The sequence below is a fragment of the Limulus polyphemus genome, unplaced genomic scaffold (assembly GCF_000517525.1).
Source record: "Limulus polyphemus unplaced genomic scaffold, Limulus_polyphemus-2.1.2 Scaffold1533, whole genome shotgun sequence".
Taxonomy (NCBI): domain Eukaryota; kingdom Metazoa; phylum Arthropoda; class Merostomata; order Xiphosura; family Limulidae; genus Limulus; species Limulus polyphemus.
In genome coordinates this window covers 31892-53103 of record NW_013667143.1, presented here as the reverse complement: position 1 = coordinate 53103, position 21212 = coordinate 31892, and the positions used below count along the sequence as shown (strand labels likewise).

General features: G+C 34.7%; 1 protein-coding gene across 1 annotated transcript in view; it reads right to left on the bottom strand.

Moving 5' to 3' along the window:
- LOC106463980 overlaps positions 1-21212 on the bottom strand; it is a 52590-nt gene that overhangs the window by 11724 nt on the left and 19654 nt on the right. The window contains exons 5-8 of the mRNA XM_013924082.2: positions 20270-20375; positions 11279-11417; positions 1377-1460; positions 1042-1173 (exon numbers count right to left, since the gene is read on the bottom strand). Coding sequence (XP_013779536.2) covers positions 1042-1173; positions 1377-1460; positions 11279-11417; positions 20270-20375 — 461 coding nt within the window. The remainder of the gene's footprint in view (positions 1-1041; positions 1174-1376; positions 1461-11278; positions 11418-20269; positions 20376-21212) is intronic.

The window sequence follows — 21212 nt, the reverse complement described above, 5'->3', positions numbered from 1 at the left end:
GGTGATCCACCCTAATATTACATGGAAGTCCCAATAAATTGGTGATCCACCCTAATATTACATGGAAGTCTCAGTAAATTGGTGATCCACCCTAATATTACATGGAAATCCCAGTAAAACGGTGATGCACCCTAATATTACATGGAAGTCCCAATAAAATGCCAGTTAATGTTATAAAAACCCCATAATAGGGTTTGTTTTAAAATAGTAAAAATATGTGTAACCAAATTTACGATCTCTTTTTACCTGTATCTGTTTGACATATGAAATATTCGTCAAAGGCAAAATTTAGTGATTTTTTTCATATTTCAGTTTTATTAATTTTTTTTCCATTATTTTTTTCATTTAATCCTGAAGCACAGTATACACATTGACCATTTTTTAGTAATAAACAATTAGTTAATCCTGAAGCACAGTATACACATTGACCATTTTTTAGTAATAAACAATTAGTTAATCCTGAAGCACAGTATACACATTGACCATTTTTTAGTAATAAACAATTAGTTATAAATCATTACCATGTTGCAATAACTTAATCCTGAAGCACAGTATACACATTGACCATATTTTAGTAATAAACAATTAGTTAATCCTGAAGCACAGTATACACATTGACCATCTTTTAGTAATAAACAATTAGGTAAAATATTACTGACAGTCAGGGCTGGATTAATAAACAATCTAACACAAGTAAGGACCCCCCAAAGAGTTAGCAAAAACGTTTCTACTAGTTAATGATTATGATTGTCGTTCATAATTCATAATTTCCCTTTTCTGCATAACATTAAAGATCTCAATACAGAATTTAAAAATTAGTTTTCTATAAGTCATTTGAAGTTCTATGAATTGAAAAAATAAATAACATATTATTCTGTGTTCACCAATATTTGGAGTGCAAAAGCTGTTGGGAATAAAAAATATATCTCTATCAACATATTATAAATAGGAGTTCATACTGACACATTAAATATAAGTTTGAAAGCTATAGTTAATATAATACCTAACACTTTCTATATATCGTTCACAGGTAAATCTCACCTGGTCCAGTCACTAAACAATACATCACCACCTCTGGAACAGAACCACCACTAAAAGTGACTCGTACACTAGTGTTCTTAATGTTCATATATTTGTAGAAAGAAGATTCTGGACTCATTTTCTCATATCCAACTTGGCAAACATAATGAAACAGAGAAAATATGATTAAATAAAGAATAAGGAACTACTAGAGATTCTAAATATTGAAAAGAACAAATACTGCTCTTATTTTCAGTCAATTATTCTCAATAGTTACACAAATAGAAGCTGAAAGTATTAAATTTTACAGACAGCATACTGAATACCATCTCCTAAACAACACACTAGGAACTTACCTCCATTTTCATACACCAAAAACACAGTTTTCTTAGCAAAAATAATCTGGTTTCGATTCACACTGAATCCTACTTCGTATTCACCTGAAAATAGAAGTTATTAAACACAAATCTAATCAAATTTATTTCAGACAAAAGATGAACCTTCTAACACAAATTTTCAATACTTAACACAGAATTACAAATAATTAGATGATGAAGATAATGATATGTTTAAGAAATCCTATATAATTTTATGTAAAATATCTTGCTGAATGATTTACCTACATATAATATTAATGATATAATGATCAGAGTAAAATGCTGACAAATCTTAAATAAAAGAATTAACTTATTTTCAAGCTCATTTGTAGTAGTGATTGGACAGTGTGTGTGTTCAGCAATGACATTTATTTTTAAGCTTGTTTGTAACAATGACTGGACATTGTGCATGCAACAATAATACTTATTTTAAGTATTGTTTGTAGTAGTGACAGGACAGTGTGTGTCTTAAAATAAGTATCATTGTTGAACACACACTGTCCCATCACTACTACAAACAATACTTAAAATAAGTATCATTGTTGAACACACACTGTCCAGTCACTACTACAAACAATATTTAAAATAAGTATCATTGTTGAACACACACTGTCCTGTCACTACTACAAACAATACTTAAAATAAGTATCATTGTTGAAGTATCATTGTTGAACTCACACTGTCCTGTCACTACTACAAACAAGCTTGAAAATAAGTTTCATTGTTGAACACATACTGTCCTGTCACTGCTACAAACAAGCTTGAAAATAAGTATCATTGTTGAACACATACTGTCCTGTCACTACTACAAACAAGCTTGAAAACAAGTATCATTGTTGAACACACACTGTCCTGTCACTACTACAAACAAGCTTGAAAACAAGTATCATTGTTGAACACACACTGTCCAGTCACTACTACAAACAAGATTTAAAATAAGTATCATTGTTGAACACACACTGTCCAGTCACTACTACAAACAATATTTAAAATAAGTATCATTGTTGAACACACACTGTCCTGTCACTACTACAAACAATACACACTGTCCTGTCACTACTACAAATAAGCTTGAAAATACGTATCATTGTTGAACTCACACTGTCCTGTCACTACTACAAATAAGCTTGAAAATTGTTCAACAATGATACTTATTTTCAAGCTTGTTTGTAGTAGTGACAGGACAGTGTGTGTTCAACCACGATACTTATTTTCAAGCTTGTTTGTAGTAGTGACAGGACAGTGTGTGTTCAACCACGATACGTATTTTCAAGCTTATTTGTAGTAGTGACAGGACAGTGTAAGTTCAACAACTAATGATACTTATTTTCAGGCTTATTTGTAGTAGTGACAGGACAGTGTGAGTTCAACAATGACACTTATTTTCAAGCTTATCTGCAACAGAGACTGGACAATGTATGTAAAACAATGGTTTATGCAGCTTTCTTTATCTTACTGTAAATCCACAGCAATCCCAGCACTCTTTAACACACACATTTTTACTTGTCAATCATATTCTATTGAGTATTTAAAAGCATTTCATCTCATCTATCTAATTTTCTTTCTAGATTTGTAGCTTAATTCAAGTAGTCTTGTTGAATTGTAAATAACACACAAATGATGAAAGAATGTAATAAATCCTTGACCATATTTCTTTGTTTGCTCATTTTAGAGCAAAGCCACAATGGGCTATCTGGCATGACTACCACAGGGAATCAAACGTGGGACTTTATTGTTGTAAGTCCTTAGACTTACTGCTGTTCCACAATGGGACCTAGACTATGAATAAATGTTTTATTCTAACATCTCACGTAAATTGAAGAAAGAAACATTTTATAATTATTTTCACAATTCTTCTTCAAACTGGCTAAGCTAGTTCACAAACTATTGTATAAGAACTGAAGGATGCCACTGTACAGTGTTTCATATAAAATAAATGAAAGTTATCAGAAAACTAATTTTAGCATGAAACGTTGTATGCAGGTTCATATTTCATGAAACATAAGAAATAAACGTTTTACAGAATACATGTGATAAAGTATCCTGAGAATTTAGTGTATGCTTGAAGGAAATATTTGTACCATTTCTATGATGTCTACAACTAATGAAGAACCCTATGCATTTCAATTTCAAGTTTTACTTTAAATAAAAAAAGTAAAACAAGCTTGCCCTCCAAAGTTTATAAATTCTAGAGTAAAACCTTTGAGAAATTTCCAAATTCAATTTGAATAATTGTTTTTCAATCCAAATACTAAATAAACTATATGGATTTCTTACGATGTATTAGGTAAACATTTTAATACTGTGAACACTTTCATTTTTCTTAAAGTGCAGTTACAAGCCTTTGTTTAACTGTGCTTTTCAAGATAGTTATTGTAGTACATTATATACATGTAAAATTTGAGAGAGAAAATAAGTTGTTTTTTCAAAACTTCAGAAGTTGCTATGTTTTTGCTGTTTTCTAGCCATTAAACGACTAGGATCAGTGGTACAGTTGTTTTTCCTGAGTGATTTATCATTTTTAAACTTAAAGCAAATTCTTCATTTAAATGTCTTCATAATTATTTTGTTCAATGAACATAACTTAAATAACATTAAAATTGAAGCGTTAAGTCAAGAATGTTTTAAGGAGTTTGTTGCCATATATATGAACTGCTTCTGATTTGTGTCTTGTTTTGGAGGTGATGTTTCGGAATGTGCTGAGTTCATTGTCAGGCAATGTTTTTAGCTTCAGTAAGCAATAAAGCAACCCATAACATCCCTATCTATATATATGTGTCTTGAACCAAATTTTTTGAATCACAGATTCAAATGCACTATGAACTAACTTATTCTCATGCTAGAGCTAGTGTGACTGTCATTACTTTTATAATCAGCTGTTTTTGTTTTAAACTTGACTTATAACAGAAGACATCATTCAGTCATATCTAGAGCTGGCATTAACACTATATATGAAGCAGCTGGGACTACAAAACAAGTATAGTATGTAATTGCAAGTAAATTCTTCTGATTGTGAACATTAGTTTGCTATGTGTATGTCACTTGTTTAATATATTACAATAATATAAAAGTAATGAAATGACTTGAACTTTCCATATCTAATGACTTTCAAAGAAACTAATTTAGTTCAAAACCAGGACCTTATCCATAAGGTTGAGCAAGTTTAATGAAATCAAATCATAATAATAATCTGTGTGTGTGACCTTTCCCATTGATCTTTATGTACAACTTGTCTCTTTAAATCTCTCACTAAGGGCTCAGCCAAATCAGCTGAACTTGTGACCCTAAATTGACCTTTATAATTTCTATACTATAACTTCTAATAAGTTTTGTGGATCTTCACGAAATTTTGCAAGCTTTCAGTAATCATTAAGTCATATTTATACAAAAAGTCAGAATTTTTGATGAAGTATTTTCACTAAACATTTCTCTATGAATATCTGGGGTCAGAGTGTTGACTGTTCCACATGCAAAGTGATCTTCATGTTAAAATTAAAAATACTTTTATTCACCTAAAAAATCTCAAATTTCATTTGCATAATTTCTAAAACCTCCTAAACACATTTCAAATGCTTTTTTTTTTTAGTAAACCTATATATTTTATCTGTTACTTTCTTTATTCTAACTCTATACAAGGTTGGTGATTTGACTGACTTCCTACATACCAAATAAATATTCGAAAGAAATCTAAATTACCCTTTACTGTTTCTAGAATTACTACAAATTCTAACATGAAACTACATTTGTTTATCCTAAATAGCTTTAAACTCGTAACAGTATACATCTGTTTATACTTAACTTTTATTGTTTTATTGGCCTTTGAAGTATGTCTACCTAATATTCCTGCAATAGGAGTTGTGAATCACTTAACAAATGTGTAGCTCACATTATCTTTTTGAATTACATAATGCACAGGCTACTCACTAGTTGCTTGCAAGCATATTTCATTAAAATTATTATTATTCATTCTATGTAATTTAACCTTATCTGATCTAAAAAGTTTTTAATTTTTACATTTTAGTTACTTTTATAAAAATAAATAAAGAATACACATGAAAAACAAGAAATAAAGTATTTACCTGGGTCTTCTTTTATTTGCTGTTGACGAAACTTAACCCTACTTTTTTATACTAATGGTACAACTGCACTAAATAATTTTTTTATTTAACTAAATCATGCACCAAAGAATACAGAATAATAATGTGCAAAAAAACAGACAATGTCTCTTAACTATCAAAATTTTTCTGGCTTTCTGACTGTGAAACAAGAGCTGTTAAAAATTCAACTAAGCCCGTTGCTGTGGTTCCAATGGAAATAAAGTTCAAAATAGACAATTCTCTGTAAAAAAAAATTAATATAATATATCACTTGATAGATTGAAACCTTGCCTTTCTATTGGTTATAAGTAATGTAGTATTCAACATAAGAGAGAACTATTGGCAATCTGTGAAAGAGAGGGCATGGTAAGAGGGGTCTGATTTTCTAGTTTATGACTTCATAACCAAATAAGATTGAAGTCTATAAAAAATATACTTTGCCTGAGTGACAACAATACAATGAGTAATTTATGTTAAATTTTGTACTTCTCAGATGGTTGATAAATAAATTAGAGAAGAGGGGAATACCTAGAGAGCAAATGTCACAATTCTCATACTAGGGGAAATTGAGGATTTTTTCTAATATTGCCTTATAAAATTAAGAACTTAAACCTGACATAATATCAACATTTGGATTATTAGCTACATTTTGATGCTAAGTTTATTCATATACCATGACAATAAAGTATTTTAATTAAATTGTGAATGTAACTCACTAAAACCTTGTGATATGCACTGAAACAAAATGCCTATATTGAAAGTGTTAATTCAAGTACATCTACCATATCAACCTAAAGACGACAACATGATGAACAAGAAATTGTGACAGACTAAATTAACTTGATTTTCTTTATTGTATAGGGAATATATTATTCTCTGCATCTGACAAGACAGTTTTTATTAAAATCATAAAGCATTGATTATATTTCTCCAAGTAATTTGGAAAATGTACCAAGAGATTTATTTTCATATAGTTCAGATAATATACTAAAGTGATTTCATGTGGATGTTAACATTTTCTTAATCTGAAAATGTATTTCCAATAGATAATCACCACTGCATGCTACTAGACTTGGGCTAACTCCCAACTAAATTCACACGTTTAACGTGAACTGCACTGGTGTATGATGATATAATGCGACAATAGCCCTCCACCAACAGAAAGGTGACACGACCTTCATGTGCTGTAACTATCCCTAAGAATTTGCACTCAAGATAACTTCATTCTTAGATAAGGCAAGGAAAAAAGTGCACCAGAAGTGTAATGGTCAGGTAGGAGTGTGTGAGGAGGTAAATAGCTATCAAATATACATTTTCAGATTACAAAAATGTTAACATCAGAGACAATATCTTAGATCTGCACACAGAAAAACATGAATCCCACATTGAACTGGGGAAAAAGACTGTAAACTAAAACCTAGGGGGAGCTCCCTTCAGAGAGAGCCCAAAGGAAAAGCTCATGGAGTGTAACAACCAATGGCAGGAGCTTCATAGAGAGACCACATCTTGTCTCAAACAGAATAAACTTTTCACCTGGAATGAAATTGGAAAAGAGGCAAAAAAGCTCCAATTGTCACAGGAATGGGTGAAATTTGAACATGGTAAATGTGTATAGTGCGATTATGGCACAATCAGACAAAACAATGTGTGCTCACCTCAACTCTACTGGACAGATTCTCGCTGCAGGAGGAGGGCACATGAGTTGTTTGAGTGATGACACCACTACCTTACTTCTCACCATACTGTGCTATGACCAACCAGGGAGGAATTCTCCAAGGACCATCACCCCAATGGTTATGAACTTGTAAGTGGGAAGAGTCTACTGTGCTACACTTGATGAAAGGTGGAGAATTTGGATTGGGAAAACCCAGAGAATGTCCAGATCCCCATCAGTCTGCCCACAAGAAAGTACTTTTACTGGAGACAGTGCAGTGGATGAATGTGAAACCCTGTATTTAAAAACTGGCAAGAGTGAGCCAAAGAAGTGGGCAGTCACCTGCCTGGTGCTGGATTTTTCCATTATTTTCTATGAAATTATTTGGTCTGGATCAGGCAATTTAGTAATTGTACTGTATACCATGAAGATACATCATCTCGAGAGTGGGCACTAGTAGAACCAGAGCAGATGGTTTGAGCACTTTCCATTATCCCTGGCCAAATACAGATTTTGGGAAATAAGCATAACCTGGGAGGTAACACCAGCCACTTGGGGAGATTCAAGAAAGGGGCAAATGGTCTTGAAAAGGAAAGTGTACTTACCCTTCTCAAAGACGGTATGTAAATGTAGTGAAGAACAGCAACTGGAGTGAACTGAAACCCTGCAGGAGATGAAACAACCAGATGATGAAGAAGATAAAAGGAGACAAATGTGTGCAAATCCATTCACATGCCAGCCTGCAGGGTTTTGTCCAATAGCCAGTGAAAATGAGATGTAAGAAAGTGAGACAGTGGACAAATTTGATGAAACAAAATGTGAAGGGATGATCCCCCACATGAGCAGACAGTGTCATGAAGAAAGGTCTGGCCGGGATAGAGAAAGGAAGTACAGCGAGAGTACAGGAAGCATAGAAAGCATAGATATCCAAATGACAACAACAATATGAAAGGGGGAGAAAAAGTTGAAAGAGTAAATATGAAATCAATGGAACAAACAATGCCCATGGAAGAGTGCATAAATTGAAAAAAAAAAAGGCAAAGTCAAGCATGGCAATAGGACAAGAGGGTTAGTGAAGAAGGAAAGAGCAGAATAAAGTGGAGAGGACAGAAGAAGAAAACCAGACAGCAACTGAAAATGTAAAATGTAGGATATAAAGCTGCACAAAAACCAACAAAAGTGGACATCCAACAATAAATGGTTAAAAAAAAACAAGTAAAAAGGGCTGAAAGGTGGGTCACAATAGGATGGCCCATAGGAAGAGAGAAGCAGATGGACCAATGTCAAAAACCTGACACAATTGATAGATGGATAATGGATAGAAAGAAACAGATGGACTAATGTTAAAAACCTGACATAACTGATAAATGGAGGTGAAGGACAACAGGAATTGGATCTGAAAAAGGATACATGACTGAATAGTCCAGCCCTGCAGGGAATGGACTAGACAAACCCGACACATGAAAATGAAGGGTTCACACCCCTGGGAGAGAGAGACATGGTAGGAGCAAGAGATCAGAATGGGACATAGGAAGAGGGGGCACAGATGCCAAATGAAGAAGCAGGTGCCACCAACAGCAATGACAAGAGTGTCAAGTATCAAAATGAGGACAAGATGTTGGTATAGTTAAGCTGTCAAAACAAAACCTTAAAAGAGGAGACAGGAGGCATAAAATCAAGGACAACAGTATCCGAGAAGTATCTGTTCAGCAACTACCACTGAAAGAGGCAGATATGAGTATGTCCCAAAGGAATGAGTGGTGGAATCAAAAGCAGAATTCCCAAAAGTATAAGAGCCTTGTACGCAGGGTGAAAAGGAGAAACAAACCAATGGGACAATACATTCCATTTCTCAAAAGCAAAGTGGTGAAAGCTGAGCCCACATGAGATGAGAGTAAGATAGGTGTAAGAAATGACTTGGAAGGTGTGACAAGACAATCCAGCCACACAGCCTCCTGCAGAAGAATGCAGGTGTGAGAGAAAAAGTTCTCCTGAGAAGGGATGAAGAGAAGCCATTTATCCATGAAAATAGGAATTCCATTCCCAAACGAAGAACAATTCGATAAAAGAGCAGACACAAAGTCAAAAGAAAGAGTATGGAACTGGATGAGCCTATTCCTATGAACAAAATAAAGAAAATGTCTAGAGGATTGAATGATTGAAATGTGTAAAAAGGTGTCTAAAATGTCAACCATGGTCATCCACAGTCCATGTGGGAAAGAACACTGGAGAGAAAAAATAGCCTCAACACATTATCAAGGGATGATATGAAACTGTTAGAAAGATAAGAAGTGGATAACTAATGCCAAAACCTAGTCATCTTGAGAAAATAAAAACTAAAATAAAACCCGATGTAAGGATAAATACCCTATCAATGGCATTCTCAACCAAGAAATCTGAGACTACATCATCCAGTCATTGAAGACAAAGGGAGGAGGGAAAGAAATGGAAAGAAAACAAAGAAAAAAAAAGAGGAGAAGTGAAGTGGATAGTAAGGCTGTGGGTGAGAACCTAAATAACCCATCTGATAGTAAAGAAAGAGAGATTGGCCACCACAGGGCCAGAGCTGACAGGGTAATCACCAACAAAGTCAAGTGACAACCATGACCATGACATCGGACAGTGGGAGAGGCAGACAACAGAAGGTCAGGAAGGTGAGACATGGATTTAACAGGCCTAGAATGTCAAGGATGAGAAAGGTGAGAAACCATAGTGGACAATGATGACTAACCCTGGACCACAACAGTTTGGGTCTTCAGTAGGTCAGAAACACCATCAAAGACCTTTGGACAAAGAAATGGAGACTGACAAAGATTACACATAACAGTGAGAGAGAGACACAAACTTGTTAGGAGAGCAGGGGAACCACAGCAGGGGAACCAAGTAAGGAGGGATAGAATGGAAGAAAAATTAAGAGTTAATGTAGTGAAAAGATGTGAACAAACCTCTCCAGAAAATACTCCACTGGAACACCATGAGGTGTCTCAGTCAGCAGGTAAAGTAGTGATAGGCAAATTAAGAGGGGTAAGAAATACAAAAGTGTGAAAGGAAAATAGAAGTTAAGGGGTCCACCCTCCAAATAGGGAGAAGAGAGTCCAAAGAGTAGGAATCGAGGAATGACCAGAGTCAGGATAAAACAGTCAAGTAGACTTGGAGGATGGGACATGTTAGCACGGGTGTACAGTTGGTCAAGAAATGAGACTGCATGGACCCAAATTTCAAGTGAAATATACTTGTGAAATCATTTCATGGAAAAGAATAAAAGAGTGAGGATATTCCTCCATAAATAAAACCATGACCAGAGAAAACCTGGATGAGGGAAATAGCAAGTCAAGTCAAATTACCACTATCCTGATTATATTGAAATAGGGGAGAAAGAAAGTCAGCTGAATGGATGGGAAAAGGAGGCCCAGTGTGCATGAAGGAACCCACAACACATGTTACAAAAACACAAAGACTCAGGTCCTGTGTTAGGAATATAGTTGCTATCACAAGACTAAGTATAAATTACCATCAATTGAGAAGGTAGAATGGGTAAATAGAAAAAAAATGTTTGTTGTTATTTTTTTTAAATAATAAAAGAAACCGATGAAACTGAAACAAGTAAAGTTTTCATAAACTACCTCAAATCTCACATAACTGAATAAAAATGTTTAAAAGATGTCTGTTCTAGACAGTTCTGAAAAAAGAATGGTTATCTTAAGTGCAAGTGCTTGGAAGGAGTTACTGCACATGGAGATTGTGTTGCCCTACTACTGGTGGAAGGCTATTTTCACATGATAACATAATTATATACCAGGACAGTTCACATTAAACAAATTAATTTAGGTGAGAGTTAGCTCAAGGCTAGTGGAATGCAAATCTCTTAGGCAAACATGCAAAAAATATAACTGTTCTGTGTGTGGAGGTAAGGTACTGTTTCAGAATTTGTCTTCCTTAGAATATTGATTAAATGATATTTCTGTCTCAATGCTTAAGAGTTGTAAATTAAAGTAAGAAAGATGAAACAAAGTCCATATCATCATTCAAGTAACTTAGCTTGTAAAACTAACAATAGTCATTCTACACAAAATAATTAAACCAAATAAAATATTATATTATTAACAAAAAGTCATAATCATATTTCCTACCTGAGTCTAGCTGCACATTACAAACTACTGCTGTTCCATTTGATTCACCATTCATAAACATTAACCTAGTTCCATCTGGTGTTTTGAAAACACAAGAAACTTTTCCAGTTTTCCCTTCAAATGCTCCAAAAATGAAAACCTATGTACAGGTAGATAATAATGCACATTATGAAACAACATCAATACCTAACAGAAGATATGGAGATACTCTCCAAAATTAAAATCTAATGTACATCAGAAAACAAAATCAGCTAATCATCTGATATCTATGCATCTTCTGAACAATATCAAAACTACGAAATGTGTCATATTTTCTGCTACTTACAATTACTGATAGAATCAAGAAACCCACCAGATTTTTAAACGTTTTTCTAAACTATTTATGCATCACGTTGATTATGGGTCCATGAATTTGTGGATTACAGAACCCCTAATAACATACACATCACATAAAAAAGGTAAAAAAATACAATCAATATTGTTTCTTGTGTATTTTATATAAAACAAATGAGTGACTTCCCCCAATGTTTTGCTATATTTTATATTTTCCTACACTGAAAATGTATTTCCTATAGGTACTTACCTCCTCTCACATAAGTAGCTATTCTCGTTCAGTGCTGCCCTCCATACACAGAAAAACTGTATGCATACGACTAGCCTTCTATCTCCTTTGGAATTGACTGATTCCAATGTATCTCTCATATGTCATGCATCACCTCTACACCAACATGAATGCGACATACTCTCATGACGCATGTGACTCCCTTTATTCAATTTTACTGAATGAATGATCGAGGAGGCCCGAGTGCATTCGGGATGCACCCTTTGTTAATATATAAGTCTGGCAGAGAAGTCAGCGAGAGATAGATAATTAAAGAAGCGAACAGTTGTGATGGTAAGTAAAGTGTGTGAATCACTGTGATTTATAGCGTGTATTATAAAAGTTGTTAAGTTTAAAGTGACGAGAAACGTATTGACTGTGGAATTACTGTGTACTAAAAGTTTGTATCAAGGAAGAATAAACTGGTTTAATCAAGAAAGGACTTGTATCACTGAAGTTCCTCGGAAATAATTTCTCCTGGAAATTAACAAACAATCAGATACTTAACACAGGTATACTCTGCCCATCGTAGAAAGATGTTGCATATATGGGTGGAAAACAGAGGAGTACATCGAAATGGGAGAGAATTTTGGCTAGAAAGTGATCCAAACTATGCAATATTTATGAAACTAAATCCCAGAAATTATAAAAGTGGGTAAAATGAAAAGGATTTGCCCCTAGGTGTAGAGTGGCTAGGGCGAAATGGACCGTACATGGTAAGTCAACTACATCCAAATACTATGCCACCGGGAACTGACATGAAGGTAGGATGAGGATCATACTATTGATAAGTCAACTACAATCCAAAACCTGACCACCAGGTACCAACATCCATGTGAGGAAAAGAAAGAAGATTATACCACAGGCAAGTCAACTACAATCCAAAACCCATCTCGTGGGGGTAGGAAAGAGGATCATACTGTCTTCACCTGAAGTGCATGAGACCAGAGGGAATCTAGTACAATTCCCCCCAACTCATGAATGGGGGCACATGTGAATATGATAAATTGATAGATCGATCCGGGAAGCCAACATCTGGTATCATAAAGATGTCTACATAATGTGATATTGACTGGAACCACACCAGGCACATTAACGTTCTCAGAATAAGAAACATAAGGGAAAGAACCATAACAATCCACAATTACCTCCACTGGGACCCACAACACTGATAACGTATAAATGAAAGAGGAATATAGACATATGTAATACATGTGTGTGAGGACTTATGTTGATTGGTTCTACTCTAAATCCCAAACCCGGCCACTAAAAACTGACATCCATGTGGGGGTAGGATGAGGGATCTCAATTGAAAGGGTGAACTGCAATTTTGACATCTCACTCCCATTTATTTTTATGTTTCATATTGGAGGATATAGGTCATCTACACCAGCAGAACACCACCACCCTACTCTCAACTGAATGGTTTTATAATCATTTCTATTTTTGTTTGTATTTCATTAACCCATTCATAAAGATGCATCTACAGGCCACTTTACCTTGCCCACATGGTTTGGGAGTGAGGATGAATGTTCATAATTCCAGACAGATGACTTCTGTTTCTTCAGGTTGAGTGAGGCATACACAATCCCATCATTCCAAGCCTGAGGTGTTGCCTTTCGAACTTCTTCAGTGCTGCTTACTTTGTCGTTGTGACCCTGGTGGCTCAGATTGCATAACCCTATGGCTACAGGTTGAGATCCAATCATAAGTATATGTCTCTCTCTCTCTCTCTCTCTATATATATATATATATATATTTATAGCATGCAGTCCATTTGCTCCAGTCATATAGGGTCTGAGTAGTGGACTCCCAGCTATCTGTACAGGGCCTGGCCTATAGAGATCATTGTGTAAAATTCCACCCATAATACAGGAATCAAGTTCCAGATGAAGAAGAGCATAGCTGTCCTGTGTGTAGTGTGGTTCCCCCACTAGGGTGCCAATCTTCTATTGACACACCCATAATATATGCAGAAATTTCTGTATGGACAATGCCCCCACCAGGCCCTCCACCTTTTCAATGTGGAATTCTAGCTATAAGTGTGAGAAGAGGTAAGTATGTTTAGAATTTAACATTTTTTTAAATCAAAAATTTATTTCCAATAATACTTACCTCTACTCACACTCTCCCACCCTTTCTCCCCACTATGAGCCAATGTTAGAGACTAGGATAGAGTCAGTTGGTGCCATGGCAATGGTGCTATTCCTTTCCCATCCTGGTCCTTATGTACCCATCCCTGTCCCCCCCTTCCAGGGGTTTCTAATCTCCTTGTTTTATTCAGTGTTAATGGGCAGGTTACCAACTGTACCAGAGACAAACCAGAGTATTCCGGTCGAGTGGGAGCTTGAATATATTATATTGTTACCCTTTGGCATTCTTTCACTATAGTTCCATGGGTTATTTGGGTTTTCTCAGAAGGTCTTGTCCTACTATTTCTTTCCCCACTTCCTTTGGGCTTGGTACTCTTTGCCTTCCCCATAACTTGAGATCCTACCACCAGTCTTCATCTGTTTTCTGGTCACCCATTGCTTTGTCTCAGGTGTTGTTGTTCCTCTGGACTCTCCACTGCATTTTACCTCCCTTTTCTTCTAGTGAAGTTTGAGAGTCCTTACCAGTTTTTCTTCCACTTGCCCCTGTGCTCAACCAAGGTCCCAGGATGGGACCACTCTGCATTCGGAATTATATACATGTACTAAACCAATATTGACCAAAAAGAAGGGTCATGCTCAACCTAACCAGATAGCCATGCATCACATCTGAATAGGTATTACGAGTAGGCTCCCACATAGGCTGGTGTCACACCTACCAACATCCAGGGACCCAGGTAGGAGGGCCTCAACTTCATCCTTTTCTCCAAGGGTGGAGGAATTCACTCAAACACTCTAAGGAAAGCCTCTGTCCACCACTCAAGTGACTGGAAACTGGGTGTGGTAAGGACTCCCTAGCTCCCCTAGTACAATCTGGGGGATAATGTGCATTGGGGAGCCCTGGGGAACAGTACTCTGGAAACAGGGCAATAGGTGAACCAAGTTCCCTAAACTTTTAAAAGCAACGACCCTAATTTATTCAACCCAAAGATCAATAGGGATAAGCATGATCCCCTAATGCTTTACTCATGATAGTCCATGAGTGGCAGTCCAGCATAGTATAGTGATACCACCTGGTCAGCCTCTAGTTTGCAACCTGTATAAAGTATATTGAAATAGTGGTTGCTAGTGTGGAATTGGTTTGATAAAAGCACACCTGCCTAGGAACACTCACCACATGGTGAGATCCTGTGAAAACGAGGTCAGGGACACTGAAAAGGTAGTAATGAAAATACTCATTCCTCTGTGTAGTCTTGCAGAAATGGTTAAGATAGTTATAGGGGTAGGTGAAAACCCTCAGATGAAGATACTGGAAGATCATGCAAATAATGTGAGATAAAAATATTGGGGGAGGTCCACATACCAGTCCACACAGTGTCCTCCAGCAGGCAATTCAACCAGGCCACTATGGACGTAGAAATGTAAGAAATCTGATTAGACATGACTCTCAGAAGATTCCTTGTCTTCAAAGTGAGCCCAGAATAAAATGTTGTTGTCTAGCCTATCTGAAAGCATTAGTGCAGGCAACAAAATCTTCAAGACCCTCACTGAACATGACCATGATCGAAATTTGATTGGACACAGAAGTGAGAAATAGTGCTCAGATAAATCGGTGAAAAAGGATTTATTCCTTTCCCTGTCTGACAGTGTCTTGGGTAGAAAGAACTGATCTGAGGACATAAAAGAGAATGAAAAAGTGGTCTGTGAACAAACAGCACAAATTACTCTGACTGCTAAAGTCTGTAGGTAAACAGCCACAAAAAAATAAATCTTTAGGTAAAGGGGATACATGGCATATAAGAATAAGGATACAAATAAGTGTTGAGAAAGTGTGTGTAATATAACCTTAATACACCTATTAGGTAACTGAAATGTTCATTTGGGGAAAAGGATCCAAAGCAACTTGAATCAGGAAAGTAATGGGGACTCAAAAAATATTTAGTCACAAGAATTGAACAGCAATCAATAAGGATGCCTTAAACATGGCGATTTTGTAAGATGCAAAAATCCCTGCCAAATAGCCATGTAAAAAAACGAGTTATAGTTGGCACTTCTGATTGAAGTGGATTCAACCTCCTCTCAATATATCATTGGCAATATGCATGTCACACATTGATAAATGTTAATCTTGAGACTAAGCAAAACCTGAGACAGATACAGGGCAACCTTAGAAATTAAATTCTGATGCCGCGCAAAAACTAGCATAACCTCTATACCTGAAGCTTGAGCTTCTGAATAGCTGGGTGTACCATGTCAGATCATGGTTGCTTTCACAGAGATGGACTAAGAAGAACCCGATTATGGGTTTGAAAAATTCATATTTACTACCCTGGGCAACATATGAATTGAAGGGAAGGCCTAGAGTTGTAATCCTGTCCTGTCCTGATGGATGTATTACCAAAGCCCGAAGGTGAGGTACTGAAAACCAAATTGCCAGTAAGTAGTTGGGAGATCCAATGAGAGGCCAACCCACCAATTACAGTTGCAAAATGAGAGCCAATCCAACAGAACCTTGTGATGCAGCAACTATACTGTTTGGATTAAGGCAACTGACCTGCTACTGCAGGCATCACACGTGGAACATGGCAAGCTACTAGGATGATATGATAGGAATGGTCCCAAGAAATGATGCCTAAGATTTGAAAACAAAGAGCCCTGGACCAAGTGCCTCCTCGATGAGAAACACAAGACACCACCACAGAATACTCAGAGTGAAGCCTGACGATTTTTCCCCCTAGTAAGCCTAGACCATGAGACATTGCCTTTTGAATAGCTAGAAGGACTAAAACATTGTGTAAGGAAGACTCGTCGTCCATGAATAGACCCTGAAATTTCTGACTGTTGGTATATGCACCCCCTCCCTGAAGCAAGGTAGTTGTGAAGAGATGGAACTCTGGACAAGTTGGCGGTAGAGGAACCCATACCTCAGTAAAGTCCCGACTTAACAACTCCTCGATATCATAGAATGATCCTAACTAAAGAAACTGGGGAATCTGGTGAATCAATGTTTATAATCCTTTGGTTGCATAAAGACCATTAAAAGGATCTCTTGTCCCAAAGACATGAGGGATTCGAGTGAAACACACACATTCCCATAAGAGAAAGAACCATCTGTGCACTGGGAGAAGGAGAGATATTAAATATTAGAGAAACATTAGAAATAATGAAATATAAAAAACAAGTATTAAATAGAGATGAAGGACCAGCAACTCAATACGTTGATGTATGGCAAGATATATTATAATTTTTTTTTATATCAACGGAAACATGTAAATAGCAATGAAGTAATGCGACAAGGGGAAAGTGTAAAATAGTCTTGTAAGTTAATACTGAGGATGACGTAGATCACGTCGAAACATATACTTGTAGAGAGATATTTTAAAGTGGAAGCTGTATGGCTTCAATAAAGTTTTTATTGTGTAAATATAAAACGTTGTTTGTAATTATTTATCATAATTTAGAAAATTTTAAACACAAGTGCCGGTAGTGCATAGTGATAACATTATCTGAATGAAGTACTTATACATATAACCTAAAATCCTATTTGCTCTACCACTAGCAACAGCACAATGCTTGGATGGCTAAAAGAGACTGATCAGCTATTACACCAAGAACCCTTTCTTTCATGCACTGTTAGGGTTATTCCCATCTAAATTATACTTACAATTTAAATTATGATAACACATATGCATTATCTTGCATTTATTATAATTAAAACTCATTTGCCATTTATTTGTCCAACTCAGTAAACGATCTAAATCCTTTTGTAAATCAGCAGCATCCTCTTCACAGCTAGCAACACCCAACATCTCAATATCACTCACAAGTTTTAGTAACTTAATGACCATTCCTTCTTCTATGTCATTGATGTAAATCAGAAAGAGCAAAGGTCCTAGACAGAGCTGAGATACCCCATTTGTAACATTAATCCATTTTGAATGAACTTCATTTATAACAACCCTCTGATTTCTTCCATCCAGCCATTCTTATCCAATTTGCTAACTTACCCTCCACACCTATAGAGATATTTTTTTACAAGCCTTTTATTTGGCACCTTGTAAAATGCTTTCTAAAAACCCAGATACAGCAAATCTACACCCTTACCCTCATCTACATAAGCAGTAACCTTTCAGTAAATGTCAAAAGATTTTGTAAGGCAAGATTTTCCCTTAGTGAAACCATGCTGACTATTCAATAAAATTCTAAGCTTTGTTAGATGGCTTTGCAAAGCATCTTATATCAAACTTTCCAAAACTTTTCCCACAACAAATACAAAATGAGTTTGATATGTTAAAACCTGTCACTTTTGTTAGTGATACTCATATATTATTAATATTGTAATAATCTGGTTATATCACTTTTTAATGTTACATGTAACTTACAATTTCTGTAACAAAACAAAAACAAAGATCAAATCTTATCTAAATTAAGTTTCAGCTGTCTACTACTGGCTTAACTAAATACAAGGTTAGACAAATAACTACAAACAATGTACAGTGTCATGATAATTCAGTAATGAAATGCCCTAAAAGATAGTAAAAACTTTTTTAAAAAAAGTGTTCCAACTAAAGATATGTCAGTGAATTTGTGAAGTATTTACTGTGTCAGTTTGAGTGAAAGGTGATTTTAATGCTAAAAATTCTTCTTTCAAGATCAATTTTCATAATTCATCAGCATAACCTCTAGAAGGTCCTAAATGAATATGAAGTTTTTATACTTACCTCTTATTTTCTCTACCTTAACAGTAACCTTAGGGAAATTATTTATCTACAGATAAATTACAAGCTGTTAAAAATGTGGAATAAAGTGAGTAATACCATTTTTTACTCTTCATTGACTGTAGCATTGATCTGAAAGTTTCCATGTTACTTTTATTAACAATTTCAATTGTTAATCTTTTCTGTTTTCTTTTAATATTATGATTTTATTGCTCTACTCTGTACTCACTAGTGCTGTAATCCTCACACCAAAATGCAATAAATCAGAGCAGGAGACCATTAGCTGTTTCCCATAAAACTAATGTAAATAGCAGTACATGATCTGAGTGTCATGTTTAACACTGTGATAGAGCCAGTGAAATTTTAAAAGTTTTATTAGGCTAAGCTAAGAAGTTCATAATTTTTACCCTTTTGGTTACTTTCGTTAAAAATATAATAATTAATAAAAAATATACATAAAAAACAATGATTTTTAGTACTCACTGAGTACTTGAATCATTTTCAATCAAGTAAAAATATTTAGTTTTCTCCTAAGCCTATTTAGTCTCACAATTTTTTTTAAAAACAAATACATACAGTTTTCAAATATGCATTTTATAGCTCAAAAACCATATCAGCCACAAGAAAAAAAAATGTCCCAAAACTCTTATAATTTATCGTAAGCTATAAACAGGTTAAAAACATTCCGTTCAGAACACCTAATCTGATTAACACAAAAAAACAGCAATTCTCGTCAACCAACAGGAAAAAAGAAAGCAGAATTGTAAGATTTACATAGACGAGAACCTGCTTTTTTCTATTAGTTATTTAAATATTCATCAGTCATAAAATTTAGATTATCCAAAATCTGGAAAGTCATAGAAAGAGGGAAGTCTTCTCTGGTTGATTTGACAAATGTATTGATTTCTCAGCAAATCAGGAAAATAGGAGATTCATATTTCAGACTCATGTTTATAATTATCTATCGTTTGTGTTTCTAATTAATTGGAAACACCCACAGCTTATTTCAGAAGTTAGAAAATTCTAAATTGGAGAAATCAGAGCCCAGACACATTACATAACACAGAAAATGAAGATCGAGATTTTTTATGTATTTTTAAATTAAGATGTTAAAACTTAGATAAGATAAAAATTCAGTTATAAACTATGTTTTAATGCCAAGTGTACTGACATACATTGATAATAAAGTTCCTTAACTAAGTTGTGACTGTAACACCATAAAAAGTCATGACATGCATGTTTTGACCCAATAATATGGAAATGGATACAGCATTAAAGAAAAAAGAACTTTTAGAACTACTAATCTCATATAATATGAGAAAAATAGATTTGCATCTATGACTTTTAGAGTGTTCCAAGCTCTTGTTAAATGATTTGTATATTACAAAAGTGTAAAGAGATCATAATAGTACTGTAATTAAACTAATTATTTGCTTTTAAAAAAGTAAAGAAATTTTACTGTAATTGTAAAAATCAAAGTAACTCAGTTTGAAAAATCATGGTAATTTATTTTATAAATTAAGATTTAATTTATATAACCTGACTTATCCTTAAGTCTTTATTAACAAGAACAGACAAATACCTTAGTTTCCAAATTTGAAGGTGCTGCAAGAGGGCGAACTCTATTTAACTTTATACAAGAACTTCCACCTCCATTACACACTCCACATGCATCTTCTTCTCCTGTCCTGTCATATCAAAGCATTTTTATCATTTTCCATTAAATCTTGTCTTTAAAGAAACCTATTTAAGTATGTTTATTAATGACAAAGAACTTACAATAACCGACCTTTGTGTCAGGCAAATTGTATGATATTAAAGTGATTAAAAGTATGCACTTCAAAATTTGGCATAAAAATCTGAAACTTTTAGAGCCAAGTACTAAAATGCATCTTTTTAGTAAATTACTTTTGTAATAGACATAGTCATATAACTATACAAAAGTATTGACAAATATTTAACATGACTCAACAAGTAAAAAAAATGAAAGCTTATAAACCTGACTAGCCTTAACTTTACTGGAATAAGTAAGTTAAATTCACTAAAGAAAATCATTTTCTGAAAGGTTGTGTACTGTATTTGCCCGAATATAATGCATCCCCAAATATAATGTGCACCCAATTTTGAAAGGCTAAATTGAAGAAAATTTATTTTTCAACACATCAGTAGCACAAAATGTGTTGAACATTTTCTAAATACAGTAAACAACTACAATGTATTAAAGATTTTTGGAAAGTTTTCATGGCAATTCTTTTATGTATCAATTTTACAAAATTTATTGAAAAGTTTATATGTGGTAATACACTAAGCTAATCATTCATGTCATGATATAAAAGACTGTTTAGTGTAGAAAGTATTAATTAATTTATTTTGTGAGTTAATATTTTATGATTGTTTAGTTTTTTTATAATAAGAGAGTTAAAAGCAGACAATTGTTGGAAGTTGTGTTTATAATTTTTTATGTTGAAAACTATCGAATGTTGCATGCAATACATTGACATTGAGAATAGAGATTTCTAGAAGGC